At 42.0% G+C, this 17,595-nt stretch overlaps 1 protein-coding gene and 2 long non-coding RNA genes across 10 annotated transcripts in view; 2 read left to right on the top strand and 1 right to left on the bottom strand.

Moving 5' to 3' along the window:
• Positions 1-215: 215 nt before the first annotated feature.
• On the bottom strand, positions 216-16,893 carry LOC308198526. The gene is made up of 3 exons (XR_013953983.1): positions 16,754-16,893; positions 10,288-10,411; positions 216-1,979 (listed from the first exon to the last, which is right to left on the bottom strand). It is a non-coding gene; the product is annotated as an uncharacterized lncRNA (long non-coding RNA).
• On the top strand, positions 3,413-11,191 carry LOC308198521. Of its 2 annotated transcripts, XR_013953977.1 has the most exons (5): positions 3,413-3,700; positions 4,316-4,422; positions 4,512-4,705; positions 4,834-5,031; positions 11,087-11,191. It is a non-coding gene; the product is annotated as an uncharacterized lncRNA (long non-coding RNA). The 2 variants fall into 2 exon arrangements; XR_013953978.1 differs by lacking the exon at positions 11,087-11,191 and having other exon boundaries at positions 3,427-3,700; positions 4,834-5,966.
• Positions 16,894-17,059: 166 nt separating the features above from the next.
• The window catches only part of CERS6 (ceramide synthase 6), a 124,278-nt gene continuing 123,742 nt past the window's right edge, over positions 17,060-17,595 (top strand). For 2 of the 7 annotated variants that reach the window (XM_080600992.1, XM_080600993.1), the window contains exon 1: positions 17,064-17,595. In XM_080600992.1, coding sequence (XP_080457118.1) covers positions 17,426-17,595 — 170 coding nt within the window. In that variant the 5' untranslated portion in view covers positions 17,064-17,425. The other 5 variants (XM_080600995.1, XM_080600994.1, XM_080600996.1 and 2 more) reach the window with 5 other exon arrangements.

Here is a 17,595-nt window from a genome sequence, read left to right as displayed (position 1 = left end):
AAGCGCTACAGAATTCTTCATTCTGGGTAGAGCAAAACACTTAATTCTTGGCTTCAAGGAAATCTTGTATCATATTGTTCACATAAGCATTACTGAAGACTCGCCAAGGCTGATGTGTCCAGGAAGCATCAAAAAGGGAGAATATGCCCAAATAATTTGGTGGTACCAAAATCATCAAAATATTTTTATGAATATATTAGTAAAGCAACTTCATTATGTTCAATTTAGGTAACTATTAAGGAGTTATTTGCCATCTGCTTTTTAAGAAAGGTTGAATTACCCTCAATCAAATATACTTGACTTGCTGGGGTCCCTAAATAAATTTTAAATAAGGTTTTAAAAAAACTGCAGCAAACGGGCTTATTCTGTATTGCCACAAAAGAATATATTAAAACTGCTTTAAAAACTTATCCAACAATCCCCCCAAACCCACAATTTTCTTGTATTTTTAATACCAAGAAACTGTAGCATAAATGTGGAAAAAAAAAATATATATTAAGGAAACTGATGTTTATTTTTTATCATCCCAATTTGCTTCAGCAATACAAAGAAGCTGAAATTATCTAGAAGACTGTCATTTAGGAAATTATCCAGGAAAATAAAGCACAGGTTATGAAGAGAGAGGCAATATTTTAAAATTATGCTTCACCTGTCCTGGTCTCTTTTAAATTCCCCAGATTAAACAGAACAGACAACATAGGACCAAATAATTTTTCAGTCTGAGATACGCCATCTACTGTAGATTGGAAGGGAAAGATTAAACTAATCATATGTCTCATAGGAGTCCAAACTAATTTAAAACTTAAAATGAAGCATCACTGTAGGATCCTCAATGGGTTATCTGTGGCCAAAAGAGCAAACAAGTCATTACAGGGAAAGAAAAGCATGGCAGATACCCTGTGATAGGAAAAATCATTGCTTTGTTTATATTTACAATATGTATATTGGTATTGTTTATGTTGACACTGCAGCATCATCTGTGTGGTCTTTGTAATTCCATGTCAGAAAGGATATCACAGAGCTCATTAGAGTGGTTTCTGGAAGAGGTGGTGATCAGAAAAAGATGATCAACCAAGGGAATGGAAAAAACTCTCCTATGCAGACAAATTAAAAAAGCTAAGGATTGTTTGCTTTAATGCAAAGATAAATAAGAGCATGGTAGATAAAAAATATATTATGAACTATCTTGAAGCTTTCCACCTATACTACCTCTGTAGATGAGAGCAAGGCAACATTCAATTAAATTAAAGGATAGGGATACAAAAGTAATGATCCTCTACACTGGACACCTAATATAACCTTTGCATTCACTGTCATGAGGAGAATGATGAAGGCTGACAAATGATAGTCAGAGTGTCACTGGATAACAAATATCCAGAGTTGTAACTATGGACAAAGCTGTCTGAAGGGTGTTAAGCTTTGGGGGGATTCATAAAATCTCCAGCAGATTAGGAAGAAATCTAAAGCATGTGTAGGGGGAGAGTGGAAGACAAATTGTTTCCATCATCTGACAGCTGCAGAGGTCTTACATACTCTTCTGAAATACCTTGTGCTGACTGCTGACAGATGAATTGAGCCCTGGGTCTGACTCAGCTGCCAAGTTATTGGCTTGTTCTGGGACACATGAAAAAATTAAGCTCTTGGCCTTATCTTTTGCAAATGTATTAAATGCCTCAAAAGAACTGGCAATCAATCAATTGCAGTTATGTAAAATACTGAAGTAGCATCTGTCTGATGATGAATTTCAGACATGAATTTACAAGGCTGGGACTCTCCTTCAAGTCCTGCTTGCTATGACCTGTACAGCTATGTGTCAGGGGAAAAGCTGTCCAGCCTCCTCCCAGGCCACCGAAGGAAGCTGTACCTGCCCCGAGACCTCTGGGCTGGATTCTCAGCTGGGCTGACTCAACGGACATTGCTTCAGCCTCCTGCAGCAATAAAGTCTGATCCAAAGCCTCTGCTGTTTCTTCCTACAGTCCCTGTAATACATCGGGCATAAAGGTTACAGGCGGTTCTGCCAGTATGTAGGTAATGTGCAGTAAATTTTGTGAAGCCTCAAAGTGTCACGAGAGGCCTGCGTAAAAAAAACATGTCAAATTGAGCTTTAGATACTTGAATTTCTGAGGCACATTTATGCTTTTTCCTTGGGGAGATCAGTTCTTTTTTGGGTTGCTTTCTATTGCGCAGAGTGAGGGACAAGGGCAGGAGGCTACGGCAACCCATTAGAGAAGAGCAGGCTAGCCGAGGGGAGAAGGAAGGGGCTTCGAAACCACTTGTGTTTCAGATGTCTCACATTAAAACACATCAGAATACAAATTGCTCTGCCAACAACAGTGTTTGAAAACATATCGATTATTTAAAAACAAATACACTTCATCCAGTTATAATTATCCTTAATGTGGCACTTAAATGGTGAACCATCACCCAGTAACTGCTTTTGTTCACACGTGATGACAGCCTGCGCTTTATCACGTGTTAGCTTGTCAAGTGAGACCCTGGGCTTTATGCTAGAGGTCATTTTAACCAGCTAATGACTGCAAACTTCTAACAGCTTCGTTTACACTAGGATTTAAAAAGGTGTTAGTAAACAGAGCATGCTAAAATACAGCTTTCTCTAGTAGAGTCTCAGTGGAGTAAGCACAGCCACGAGGTGTATAAGGATACCAGCTGCCAAGTAGTATGAAAGATTTTCCATGTTGGAGTATCCCTTTCTCCTAGCTCCCTGCCTGGCAAGACGGATGGGATCTGGCTGCCAGTGCATGCCACTGCCTGACACTTTGCATGCCAGAAAGCTGACAGCTTCCAGCTCCAGCCTCCACAGAGCATGTGCAAGGAGGCCTCATGTCCAAAGAGGCGAGTTTGTCTCACAGGTGGGGCGAGATCCTTCAGGCTTCCAGGGAGTTACCCAATATCACAAATACATTTCCAGTCTGCCACCTTCCTCCAAGAATCCGGTTGCTAGTCTGATGACAGTTTGGCTTTTTTTTTTTTTTTTCCAATTGCAGCCTCAATTTTGTAGAATGAACTCCTAAAAATCTGGCCCTTGGGTTAACTGTAGCATATGGTAGATGTTGCACATACCTTAGTAAATTGAGTGCTATTTTACAGCCAGTAGGAATGCCCCAGGAGGAGATCGTGTCTTTGCTGTATGAACGTATCTGAAATAGTTGGAGTAAAACAACTTTTACCCTTGGGAACCTGTCTCAGAACAGAACTTATATGCGTAATGATACCTCTAAGAGTTCACCCAGGTTAATGACTGTGAGCTCCGCTTGTGCCTTTCAAAACCACAGGGAAGGGTGGCAGCACGTGGACTGCAGCTGTTGCTCATGCCTGGGGTATGCTTCCCTCCTGACATGTTCACACAGGTGGCATTGCAGCCTTCATTTTTCCCTAGAAGGGTGTGACTGCAATTGTTTACCCTAATTGCCGTATTCCTCTTTCATCATAAATTGCAAAAGCCAGCAGGCCCCTTGCATCTCTCAGCACACCCCCACTATGAGCACTGCTGCTCAGCAGTTGACAATCATGGGCAACAGGTCCTCTCATGCTTCAGGTCCCCTTCTCTGCTCCCAGTTCCTGGGGCACTACTGGGGACCAGCTCCCCTCTAGGTTGTTGTGTTTTGCTCCATTCAGGGCCCTTACAGAAGCATCAGGTGCAAGTCATAAAGTGATGGTTTCTGTCTGTCCTGGCTGTGGGGTAAGTGGCAGCTGGCTCCCTCCCAGGTTAGGGCATTGGAAGAAAAAGAATTCAAAAGTAACATTAAAAAAATCTTTCTCTGAGTAGATCTCAGGTTTTTGGGACCCTCAGGCATAACAAAGCAGCCATGCAATTATTTTTTCCTCTAGCTGCTTAGTCTTTCTTAGCTTCTGGTCTGTCTTCTTGCTGATTCTTAGAAAGTCGGATTTTAGGTGTTTATTGCTGAAATTTTGAGTGCTTTAGAATGAATGCTTAAATGTAGTATGACTTTCAGAACTTATTTATACACTACCATTTTTCTAAGCTGTTAATGCTTTTTAAGGACTCTTATAGCATATGAAATGTGCTAATAAATTATAGCTGATGCAAAAATGCCAATTAACCCTCACAATGCACAGGCAAGATAGATGACTATTAAATCCCTATGGTAAGCCTTGGGAATAGCAAAGATGCAATGACCTGAAAATTGTATCCGTAGCTCCTTTGCTGTTAATTAACATAAATTCACCAGTGGAGTGCCTTTCCTCTTTTTTATTAATCCCTTATCTCCAGTCTTGGATCTGTTTCTCGAGCAATTAGGACAGATAGCTTACGCTTTCTTGATTCTTACTTCAGACTCGCAGGGGCTGCCCAGCCAGGCTAGATAAGCTGGGGGCTGGAGGACAGGACACAGCCATCCGGTGTGCAATACACTTCCAGTTAAGCAAAAAATCCCAAAGCAGGTAACTAACAAGCTCTCTACCTCATACTTCTTGTGCATTTTTAATTGCACATTTCTGAATATGCATTTTGTCTCCTCCTTTTCACACAGCGTCAGCCCTTCCACACTTTGATTTCTTCTTTCCTGACTGCTGGCCCAGAAGCACCAGATGCTGTGTAGGATTGTGGAGGATGCCCATTTGTGTGTGGGGCTGAAGTTGCAAAGGACAGGTCAAGGCTCCAGTCTGCAGTGACAGAAGCATAGTTCAGGATAGGACAACCAAAATATTTTTACAGGAAACAGAAGTACTTGCTTTAGTGTTGTTTTCTGTGTTTCTGGGGGCAAACAGTGAAGGTAGTCTACTGTTTTGACTCCAGTTGCTGTTGACTGTCATAAATTTTCATGCATCTTTTGTTTCTGGTTTGTATTTCAGAGGTACACAACTGTCCCTGGAGACAGGCAAATGAGAGCTGTGGATGCACATGGTTAGCTATGAGGAAATCTGAAATTGCTCAAATCCTGATGTGGCTACTAGCATCACCACACAGCTCAAGAGTGTCAGAGAGACAGGGATGCTAGCAGAGGCTTTGAGACACTTCAGAGCCAGCATTAGATTCCTGTGGTGAACGCTGTAAGTAATGCAGACTTGCATTGGTAAAGAAGTTCATTATGATATTCTTTCTCTCTGTGCAATTACTTTAATGTTTAGTTTTGAAATAAAGAGGAATGCAGACTTTCATCTGTACGTGGGGAGGAAAAAAAAAGCAGTATACTATTTCTGTGCAAAAAAAAATAAGTTTAAAGGAGGCAGTAGGGTTTCACTGAGGCAACAGGAAAACTTCAAAAGCAGTAGCATGTTTATATGGCTGTTCAGAGTTGCAGATGACTAAACTGTGTTTTAGCTTAGAAATCTGTCCCTATCAGCTGAAATATTTTAAATTTTACACTCTTCGTGCACCTCTTCAAATATAGCTCTTTTGTTAAGCAGGAAGGGTCTTTAACTGTGTAGAACATTCCTTTAACAAGTCCTGATGCCAAAGAGATTTAGAAAATTATAGCTGAATGAAATAATGGAAAAGGCAAGAATCAGTGTGCTGGGAAATAAGGCAGTGAGTCACGGTAAAAAAGGGATCTTTAGGAGTCCCCAGTTAACAATAGTATTGCAGGTGTATGTAGGGAAATACATCGAGTGACTTAATGGGAAAAATTGATAGGATTAGGCAAGTGCTGGGAAGCAGATGATTAGAGTCATCTGTTTAAGAACAAAATGACATTAAAAGTAGAAGGTCATAGGATTTAAAGATTAGGAATATTAAGTCTAGAAAAATAGCAAACTCAGAAGCCAAAGCTGCTAGGCAGTCTCTTCTGCATCGTTATCAGTTACTGGAGCAGGCAAAATAATAGTGGGATGAGATTGGCATAGGTATGTAGTTTGAGTTATGTACAGAGATGTTTGTTCTACTTGTAAAATCACTAAAGTATCTTTGTATTAGACTTTTATTTTTAAAGGCCCTTAATAGCTATCCAAAGAAGGCAAAGGCTGTTAATCTTTTCCTCAATGCCCATTCTGATAGGTGTTATCAGAGACAGACAAGATGAGAGGAAAACAGAATTTGCTGCCAACAGACTGTATTAGAATTGCTGGATAAAGCCATGGTATTTACCTGAAACATGTTATCATTTAAGCAGTGACAGCAAAACAATTAAGTGCTAATCTAAGGTAGATGTTGTTTCTGATTATAGTGCTTCCATACAGCTAACGTGGCCACACTGTCAGCTGGGTCTGTGTAGCCTTGGCACAAGGAGGGAGGTGGAGGTGGAAACATATTATTTTTAGCCTCCCCAGCAACCTTCGGGTCCCAGTTTCTATTAACATATGAGCTTCCCCCATCATGATACTGTGTCTTTAACCCAACCTTATGGCATGGCCAGATCCAGAAAGGGTGACTGCCAATTGCTACATCAGCAGATCTCACTTCAAGTGCTGGGCTATGTTATTCTTCTGTTGCTTTAAGCTACTAGAATGGGAAATAGCATCTGAAGTGGCCCTTCCTAAGGTATGTGATGTAACACTTCAGACAAGATGCTGATCTCTGCTCCTGCCAGGCAGGCAATAAATCATCCTTAATTCAGCCACTATCAAGTGCAGTTCCCTTCATAGCTGCTTCACATGACCCCAGAGCCAGTCAGAGGTGCCATCTGAGCATGAACTTCTTTCCCTGTTGCTGCCTTGTGCTCCTCTGAAGTCAACAGGAAAAAAAATCTGCTTCTTGATGGTCCTTTCAGTTGCTCCTCTTCTCTGGTATCTGAGCATTTTGCAGGAAAAACTGCAAGCACTGAGGTAGATAAAGAATGAATAATAAGTTCTTTTTCAAACACAAAGTATCTCCTCAGCAATATGGTCTCCTTATAGCCACTGCCTTTTTCCATCCTTAAAGTTGCAAATCTTAGAGTGTCATTCCAAAATCAGCTGGCATTGGTGAAATCCTTGCTCATGCTTGCATTTGCTTCATTCCATGCTGTGTTTTACTAGATGACTAAACATGCTGAGAATGTTGTGGTAAACATGCCAACTATCTTCGATATTTGTGGGTGAGTGAATTTGAAAGCATATTTTAGTAGCCTCCTAATTCCTGTTCCAAACAGCCTCTGCCTATATATTTGATGCTGTTTTCTCTCAGTTCTTAGGCTGATTTTGTAATCAAATCAGCATGAAACCAAATAGAACATAATTATATGAGTGCACTAATAAATAAGCCTGTTAACCCTTTAAAATAATATTGCAGTAAAAATATACACACATTCACAGCTTATATTTAGTTAATGTTGAGTCTGAATAATAAGTGAGCAGAAAAATGACCACATACATAGGAAAGGACAGAGGAGAGGCAATCAAGGGAGAAACAAAAATGGCTTAGGAAGCAATGAGAAGTCTGGAAAAGGAAAGCATTTAAAAAATCATTGATGCAGAAAGTCAAAGAAATAAACAGCAATTAGTGATTCAAATACCTAATTAATATTCTCTTTTTACAAAAGAACACCTGCAAAGCATTCACTGCTGGGTCTTTTTAGTTATTGATTGGTGGGAGGAAAAAAAAAAAAGGAGAAAATTGCTGTTGCCAACTGCAGTTAAAAGGAGTTGACAAATTGACACTAAGTGCTCCCTCACATGGTGACTATCCACACTGTTATTAACTCAGCCCATCCTTGCAGACGCTTGCACTTTTAGTGCTCAGTGTTACGGTTTTTAATTCCTGGGTTTGCTCTACATTGCATAATGGTTCCTGCAAAACATAACAGTCTGAATTTACCGAAGGGGAAGTGGTATTTTTCTAACTTTAATTTTAAAAGTCATCAAAACTTAAATGTGTAAATGCTGGCTGCTTATAATTCTAACAAAACGTTAGTACTTCTGAAGTGGGGGGTTTCTTCTTTTTCTAATACTGCAGAGGCTGAGTCAAGATACTGTAGAGTGTAAAATCTTACAACTCGTGTTGAAGTTTTAATCCTAAGTCTTTGTTTGGATCCTCTGCTTTCAGACTGACTTATGAAATACTATTGTGATAAAATAAATACAGCGAACATAGTATTATAGGACAAAGAAAATCTTACATATTCTGCAAGAAGCAGAGGATTATAGTAGTTGTATTGTGACTTTACCTCCTGACAGACTTCAATGGGATCTAAACACCCATGTAATAGAAGGTGCAGTATATGACCCAAAATAACATGCCAGGGGAGTGTTGATTTTACCACACAGTGAAAAGTCAATCTAGAAACTGCACACTGATAAAATGGCGGAACTTCCCCCATCCCTAGATGGTGTTCTAGAGGACTTGAAAAATATGACATAAAGGACTGAATCTGATTTAAAGAGGTGGCATTTATTTAAAGATGAGCACACTACGAGGAGTTTATTTTGCAATATCATACTGCTTTGTGTGTCTGGCTCAGCTGAATGACCGCTCATGTGAAGAGTTTTTGTGTGTTTGAAATTGTTGCTACAGTGGGCTACCTGCCTTCCTCTATAGTTGCCTCATAGAGCTTGTTATGATCCTGCTTTGGTACAGGAAGAATTCCCACCATGACCCAGCCAGCAGGGTACAACCCATCTCAGCTCAGTTTGCCACTCATAACAGCTGCAGGTTTTTTTTTCCTGTTCTGGACCACAGTGGTGCAATTCCATGTGTGGCAGAAACTGGGCTCCAAAGTGTTGATGAACCTGAACTTGTGATGAGATGGGAGAGAACTGCCTTCATGTGAGTGATTCAGGTTCAGTTAGCATCATGTCAGAACATTTCTCTCTGTTCCCCATTTGCCCTGGAGGGCAGAGCAAAAATGGGTTGTACTTGGTGATCAAATCCACTGGAAGGTGCAACAGGATAAAGAAAGATAACATTTTCCTTACTTTAAACTGTCTCCCTTTAAATCCCTTTCCTCCCCTACCCACCGCCAACGCTTTGGGCCCTAGCCAGCTGGATTTTCATCCTCTGTTGATATCCTAAATGCATAGTCAGAAATGAGTGCATTGTGGTTTGCATTATTTCATTTATTTGTTTTTATGATGAGGTCTTATTTCTAGAAGCAGCATTTTCTTCCTGAGGTTTAATTACTTGGGGTTTCAGTAAATTAAAACCTCTTTTATTGATAAACAGTAGCCAACAATGACACTGATAAACATGTTAGTTAAAAGGTTGTTTAACATCAAGTGATACCATTGTTTGCTTTTTCCTTCCAATGAGTATCCTTTCCAAGAAACAGCTATTGTTTTGATTGAAAATAAACTTTGGAAAAAAAAAATCTTGATTTATTTAAAGAAAAAAAAAAAAGCCTGCCAGTGTTAATTGATATTATTCAGCTACCCTCATGTGCTCAGTTTGGAGTACTGCTATTTAATTTAGCTGTCTTGATACAGACCTCACCCACCAGGGAAGCTCCTGAGCTTTTGCAGCTGTATTTATTTTGGTTTCTTTATGAACATGGTTAGCTAACAAAAAGTGGTTTCCAATGTACAATTTCTGTTTGTAAAGTTTCTAAATTATAGCCTGGCCCCCTTCATTGTGCAGAAGTAAAGGCTTCCTCAAAACTGTAACAAAAGCCAGCATGTAAGGAGGCAGCACTAGCACAAAAATGCTTTGCAGCAGTGCTGATCAGCAAGCACATAGTTAGATACCTGAATTTGGTTCCTCTGGAATGATCAAGACCATCAACCTCAGCAGTATCAGCTGTTAACGGGGAAATTAATGAAATAATACATGTGTTCCACTGCTGGTGAAACAATGTCCCCTGCAAAAGTTCTGTTTCGAGAAAGTGGATTTATTGGCATATTCAATTCGTTCAGGTCAGTTTCTAGAAAAAGTTTTCTGATAGAACCTCCAGTCAGTCAAAACAGCTTTCTCATTTGTTTTGTTTCTAATTTGTATTAAGTTTAAATGTTCTCCAGATAAAGCAAAATAGCAACAGCCTCATGACAAACAAGATAATGAGCTTAGCTAACTGCCTTTTCTATTGGTCTGATAGTTTTCCTCTTGAAGTCAGAGACAAAACTGCCATTGACTTCAGAGGTGGATTGTACACAAATGGTATAAAAAGTTTAATACTTTTTTTTCTTTCGTCACTTTTTTCTTACCTCAGTACAATATTCTTTTAGAAACTCTAACTACAGAGACAAAGGTCTCATAGGCTTTGAATTTTTCCTTTAAAATAAATAAATCTCAACACTACATATATGTAAGATACAAATGGTTATGTTAATGAAATATTTCTAATAACCACTTTTAATCCTGTTTGGTAGAATGTCTATATAGTTAGATCACTGTATACAAACTATAAGCTTACAACAGGATGTCTTCGCAAGTACTTCTTGTGGGAAGAAGTACTGACTCACCTCACCAATTTTGCGTTCTCCCATGGTAACCTGTGAGTATGTCTGTCTGTCTTTGATGCACCCGCTTTACAATCCACCTCATGTTGCAGAGTAGGAGGAGCATTAATCACACTGGTATTCTCCCCTGCACAAGACAAAAGTAAACAGTCAATGCAAAATTGCCAATATCTCCCTTTATCTCTCTTGGTGTGAAATGCAATAGAAAAAATACAAAATAATCATCAAGCAATAGAGCCAATTCAACCCTTTCAAGACTAAATATTATTTCAGAAAATGTAGTCTTTCTTAAAAATAAGAAAGCTTTTAGTAATGGAGGTCTAGGAAAAATCATTGCTGTTGGTGGCTGTTCTCTCTTTTTTTAAAAATTCATGTTTCAAGTGTTTTAAAAAGACAGCATTGCAAATATGTTTTTGATAAATGAATTCTTAGTAAAGTTACCATAAAACAATTTTAGTGGATCATTCAGAGCCCTATGAAATGGTAACGCCTTGAAAAACTTTTCTAAGTTTGCCTTATCCTTCTGGTAAATATCCCCAAAACTCCATTCTGGTATTGTTCCTTGAACTTTCAGAGACGCATGACTAATGTTGAGATGTCATGTGACATCACTACAAATATACCAGTTTATTTGCTGTGATTTTTTTTTATAGTCTACTAAGAAACTGGTAATCCAGCTCTTCTGGCCAAGGACCTTCTGTACACACTTGGTTCTTCAGTGTTCAGTTTACACATTAAGCAGTGAAGTAGTAGCTACTGAATGTAGTGAATTTTTCATGAGTGTCCAACATTAATTATCCAGATTATGCTAAATTCCCTGGGAATTCCTTCCCTTACTGCAAACAGAAGAGCACTGAGATCAGCACTGATGCTTCCTAGCTCATACACGTTACAGTCTGTGAGTACAGGATGGATGGCTGATGTTATTTGCTCTTTTACTAGCATGACTTGGGGCAAATTCATTTGGATTCCTCTACGTGTCTGCTTCCAAATGAGGATGCTTACTGGCCTACTACACAAACCGGTATACTCATTCTTCCTCTACTTTACATTATTTGTGCAGCCTTCCTATTTTCATGTGAGGAAAAATTGACATAGAATAGTTCAGTTGGAAGAGACCTTCAAAGACCGAATCCAACTGCCTGACCACTTCAGAGCTAATAGTTAAAGCACATTCTCAAGGATGTTATCAAAATGCCTCTCGAACACTGACAGGCTTGGGGCATCAACCACCTCTCAAGGAAGCCTGTTCCAGTGTTTCACCACCCTCACAGCGAAAAAATTTTTGCTCATGTCTGGTCTGACCCTTTCCTGGCACAGCTCTGCTGTCTGTGCCCGTCCTGCCCTTGGTGACCAGGGAGCAGAGACCGGCGCCTCCCTCTGCGCTTCCCCTCCTCAGGGAGCTGCAGAGCAGCAAGGCCACCTCTCACCCTCCTCTTCTTCAGACTGGATGATCCAAGTGACCTCAGCCTCTCCTCACAAGATGCGTCCAGCATCTTTACCAGCTTTGCTGCCCTCCTCTGTATGCTCCCAGAGCATCCTTTTTTATACCAGGGAGCCCAGAAGTGTACACCATATTCAAGGTGAGGCCGCACCAACGTTAAATGTGGGTGAATGCTTTATGCAGGTGAACAAGTCCTCTCACCTCTCCTGATGGATGCTTGGATTGACACAAATGTTTTGATTCCTTAATCAATAAGTTGCTAAATAAGCCACTAGTTATCACAAAACGCGTTGTGGATGAGAATGAATTGAAGGAATCAATGAGAGATTTTGCTGGTGTGTCTGTGTTACTGTGCATGGATACAAGAGAGCTGCTCGCCTGCTCTGCTGGGCCAGTCCAGCGGGTGCACGGCGGCTCCAGCTGGTGAGCGAGAACAAAGGCTCGAGAGAACACCAACGGGCTGCAGCCGCCCATTTGAGGAAGAGTGTAGGCATGAGTGCAGCCTGCTAGGATGGGTAAAATGATGACACTGGATAAGGTCTAAATACAACACTTAAATCAAGCTATTTAAGTGTTTTATATAATAATATAAAGCCATAGTTTTAAACCTAGATACCAGATCTGGCAGACAAACTATGTTTGTGCTTTTTCTTTATTGGAGGAATAAAGAAGCATCCCTTTTTTATAATCAAGGTAGAGAAAATGTTCCAATTTTTCTGTTGACTAGTAACCCAGCATGAACTAGCCAAAGAGAGAGCATGCACTGGGGCAGAAACAAAGCTTGGGAAGCCTGAAGGTCGTGTTCTCTGTTTTTTCCTCTCCATAACTCCAAACAGAAAGGAGAAATAGAGTACTATAGGTCTCATTCAGAAAACGCTTAAAGCTGTACCTAAGTAATTTGGTGTCAGTGCCAACTATAGCTATGCCTTGGTGATGGAGGAGACAAGATGGTGTCATCTTCCTTTTATAGAGTTATGGCTGCATTTACAGGATGCAGTAAGTTGCTATATTCACAACAGAGCATGGTCAGCACTTGAGTTATTCCATCAGGGAGTGTGGCCGCTGAGTTATCGGACTAGTTCTCTGGTACCTTTCCCATTTAGTTGACATGTGCAACAATGCATGACTTTCAATCTTGAGAGCCTTGACATTGTCACTACAGCTAGGGGACCGTTTAATGGCTATCTAGAGCTTTAAAGGTATACTTGGATCATATAGTTATGATGTGTCCGATTTTAACCAATCCTTTGATTTATATTTTGCTTCCAATTCACTTAAGTGAAATAACCTTACTCTTGCAGTGTCATTACAAAATGAAAAATGGATGCTTTGACTTGAAAATGTCAGAATAATATATGTTATGATTTGGGGAGATTAAAATGCTTATCTGATAAATTAGCATGAATTCAGCAATAGTTTCAGTCAACCCAAATGTGTACTTTTGCTGAAAACAATATTCTCCTCAGGTCTCCCTGTACAACCATGACATAAGTACAGCAAAATTTATAAGGATGAAATTAAAAATGATGTAATAAGAAAACAAAAATATATTGCCAGCAAGTTGCCTATCATCTAGCTCTGAGGCAAATAATTCACATCTATATGGGGTCTTTAAACCAAATACTAAATGGCAAGAGCTTCATTCATGTGTGAACACAAAGTGTTAACAGATAACTAATGAAACAACCACATTAAAAACAGCTTTGTGAGGGGAAAAAAAATAATGAGATGACCAGGTGAATATTCTTCTGGACAGAATATCACCTTGGAAGCTGGCTGAAGATGATCAATAAAGAAGTGAGTTTAGCTCTGAGGGTTATTTCTGGAGTTCTCAGGACTTCAGTTTGATAACGCATTGGATAACTCAGGCTGCAAGGCCTGGAGCAAAGCTTGCAGACACGAGAGAGGAAGTACTGATCTCACAAAAACTCACGCTGTCAACACAAATCCACTGTAAACATTTTGATGGCTTAGCACTGAAGTAGCTTACTTTTTGTGCCAGATTAAGTCTCCAGTTGTCAGGTATTGTCTGTCCCCTCACAGCTGATGTGAAGCTGGCACAGACTCCAGGCTCCATGCTCATTGTAGAGCCAGGCACAACTGTGTCATCAGTCAGTTCCCAGATTTTACTGAACATGAAAGTAAGGCTGGACTACTGGAAGTCTGCGGTCCCCCAGAGCATCTCCAGATAATAAGACAAGATCTGTACAGCTCTGTGTACCTGGTACCCGTGTACCAATAACCTGAACAGTAAATGTTGACTGCTTGAAGGTTTGAAAATTCGCTTTACTAAGTAAATCATAATGTGACTCTGGAGCTCAAACCTGGCCGCGTCAGTAGGCATGAAGCAGATATATCTGAAATGCCAGTGGAAGTGTAATGCAGTGTATCTAGTTCGTCTGAGATAAAACCACGGCTGTGTAAAACAAATCAGAAGTTTTCTTTCAGGATAACTTAGTCAAAATTGGTGCAGAAGATTAACTACTCCTATCCTAGTGTGAATAGGGTCCAGTTCAGCTTACCATAAGCTTCGGTGGTTACACAACATTGAAATAGTGAACTACGACTGTATCATAATTACAATGTACACTTTGGCACACTTCCTTTAAATCTACAGCAGGAAGACAAACCAAAGTGAACAATGGAGAAGAATGAAGCATGGACACATTAAGTGACTCAGGCAATCCCTGCTTCCTCCTTTCCTTCTGATCAGTCCTCATAGAGCAGTTCTGCTTCAGGTAGACTCAAATTGGAGCCCAGCACAATGCACAAGCCTTCCTGTGGCATGTAAACCACTCTTTCAACTACAGTTACTTGTCCATAAATCTTTTCACAACAGTCAAACTAATTACCATTGCATGTTTCCCCAAGTGTCAAAACTTGCTTGTCTGCCAATATTAAAAAAAAAAAAAAAAAAAGGAAGACTGAAGTGATATAACCTGGGGACACTTACTGCACCTACTGTACTGATGTATTTTAAGCCCAAATACACAGAGCTCTGACAGTGATTTGAGTTCAGGGTACATCATTTGGTAATCGGGTGAAGTCACACTGATCCCTTCAGACTAATAACAAACCCATACAGGAGTCAGGACTGATTTGAATGGTCCAGCATAAATCTCATAATGAAGATTGCCACTCCATCCATGAGGTTTTAGTTTTTAGGTGAAATCACTAGAAAAGCCGACAAAACTAACAGCACAAGAAACCAGAAGCCCCATGGCTGTTGGGACCAGCAGGCAGTCAGAAGAAAGACAGCCCAGGGCCATGCCTCGGGGTGCCACATCCAAACATGTCCATGGTCCTCCCGGTTCCCCATGCAGGTGAGGAGCGGCCACACAGCAACCATCCAGCTCTCGGCCCTCCCACTAGGCACGCTGCTGCTGAGTGCCCCGACAGTATCGCCAGGTTTTGCTGCAGCTTTTCCTGGTTTGGCCGAGGAACTCCTCCGGGTGGCCAGCAGCATGGCACAGATGCAGTGGTGCTGACAAATACATGTTACCAAATTCATTCAGAGAGATTTAGAGGTGCAAAACAAACTCCTGTGTACTGCAAATGAACAAATAAACCATGGCATGTTTTTTTTTTTTTTTTAAATAATAAAAGTGGCTATTACCCATTTTAAAATATCAGGGTTGCTGTTGAGCCCCTCCCAGGAATATCTCCCTCCACAGCACAGGATTCAGGCGTTCTCATTCCATAGTCCCCTCTTGGCTCCTTCTACGTGATTGCTGCTACAATTTGAATGCAATTAAAAGCTTTTAATTGGTCATCCTCCCAAATGTTTCAGAAATGCCATTTCTTTTCAGATAGGCTTAGAGAGCTGTTGCCCTGAAATAATTTTACTCTGACACAAAAGTCAATTATACTAATTGTTCAGCAGGAATTAACCTCTTATTCATCATCATGTTATTATTGTTGCTAGGCTCACTTTGCAAAGATCCGTTCGTTCCTTTCCTGTATCTGTACATAAGCAATGCCAAGTACCAGAGCCCGTGAGCCTCTGCAATGTCTGGGAAAGAGCTATCTCATTGTATTGGAAACAGACATAAATATTGAATACACTTCTAAACTGATCGGAATATTGAAATGTGCTGAAAAAAAACAGGTCAACCTTTAGATGCTGAATAATGATACCAATTTTCTGATTAAAATTAACTTTGCCTTAAATCCAATTATCGTTAATGAAGCAAATGGTTATCTGCATATTGACAGCTATTAAAATTATATCTGAAGAGCTTTTCATCAAGAAAAGCTTTCATCTAGGAGTGACCAGAAGCAATGAATCAGAAACTTCACAGACACATGGGATGTTGGCTTAGCAATAAGCCAAAAACACCCAGTGGAAGATTTCACCTGCACGGCTCATCAGCTAACCTGCCAAAACATTCCCTGAAACTTCCCCAAATGTCCTGCATGGAAATCCTCTCCATATACAAACATGGTTAATTTTGTTAAATCGATATCACATTTTTCACAGTGTGAGGGTGTTGTGTGTTTACCTTGGAGTTTTCTTCGGCAAAGAAATGTCAGCACACAGATGAGGAGCTATGTAATTAGTTTTTCAGGAAAGACAAGTAGAGTCAGCAGGGGAAAAAGCGCAAGCTGGCAGAAAACCTACAACCAGGATGATAAAATTCTGGAGTTCACCTTGCACAGCACTCAGCTTCTCTTGGTATTTGGTAGCCAGCTGGGGGGGGGTGATGATACAGGGGTGAAAACTGAGGCCAACAAAAATAAAGTGGGGCAGGGCAGGAAAACACTGATGGTGTAGGGATAATGTACACCTACTACCTGGAGTAATTTTGTCTGTGCCTAGACCACCCTGCCTACAGTCCAGAGGCCACTGCTCTGCTAAAGCCTGCTTGCCACCTTTTCTGTAAAACCTGGTGGAGACAACTATAATTTTCCTCTCGTAGCTCATCTCTGCTGGAAGCGCGCAGCGAGATAAGCAACTGAAAGTGAAAACCTACGTAAAGACAGTAAGATTTTCTTTATCTGGGAACGCAAAGCCATAGCCCTCACCTCAGCTTTGATTTTGCTGAGCGCTGTGCTCCCAGACACTCTCGTCCGTGCCTCATTTAACGGGGTTAGGTCGTGAGATGCCGCGGCCGCTCCTCTCAGCCAGGACGCCGTGCTCCCGCCTGAACGCCTCAGTGCCGGGGGCAGCCCTCTGAGGTGCCACGGCCGCGGGGCCGCGGTTCGCCGGGCTGAGAAAGGGGCTTGTGGGGGGCTGCCCGTGGCGACCACCGGCCCGTGCAAACCCAGCGGCACTTCGGAGCGGGGGGAGGACCCGCCTCGGTGCTCGCCGCTTGGGGGCTGCCTCAGCAGGGGGAAGGGGCGGGGGGGGGGAAGGCGGCGGCGGGCACCCGGCGGCCCGGGCCCCGAGGCGGCGGCGGAGCAGCGGCGTAACGGCGGGCGGCGGGAAGCGGCCGGGAGCCAATGGGGGCCGGCGCGGCCGTGTGACAGGCGGGGCGGCCGCTGCCCCCGCCGGGCGGCCGGGGCGGGGAACCGGCACAGCCGCGGCGCTCGGCAGCAGCAGCAGCAGCACCAGCGGCAGTATCGGTAGCAGCAGCCGTCTCAGTGTCCGCGGCGGGGCTGCCGCACGGCTCCGTCCTCCTCCCCCGCGGCGAGGGAGGCCGGCGGAGCGGAGCGGAACGGAGCGGAGCGGGGGGCGCCGCGGCAGACAAAGCAAAGATGGCAGGGATCCTCGCCTGGTTCTGGAACGAGCGGTTCTGGCTGCCGCACAACGTCACCTGGGCCGACCTGCAGAGCACGGAGGAAGCCTCCTTCCCGCAGGCGGAGGACCTCTACCTCGCCTTCCCCCTGGCCTTCTGCATCTTCATGATCCGCCTGCTCTTCGAAAG

Source organism: Anser brachyrhynchus (genome assembly GCF_964034855.1).
Source record: "Anser brachyrhynchus genome assembly, chromosome: 7".
NCBI classification, from domain to species: domain Eukaryota; kingdom Metazoa; phylum Chordata; class Aves; order Anseriformes; family Anatidae; genus Anser; species Anser brachyrhynchus.
The sequence above is the reverse complement of the archived record's forward strand: the minus strand, read 5'-3'. Positions and strand labels throughout refer to the sequence as shown.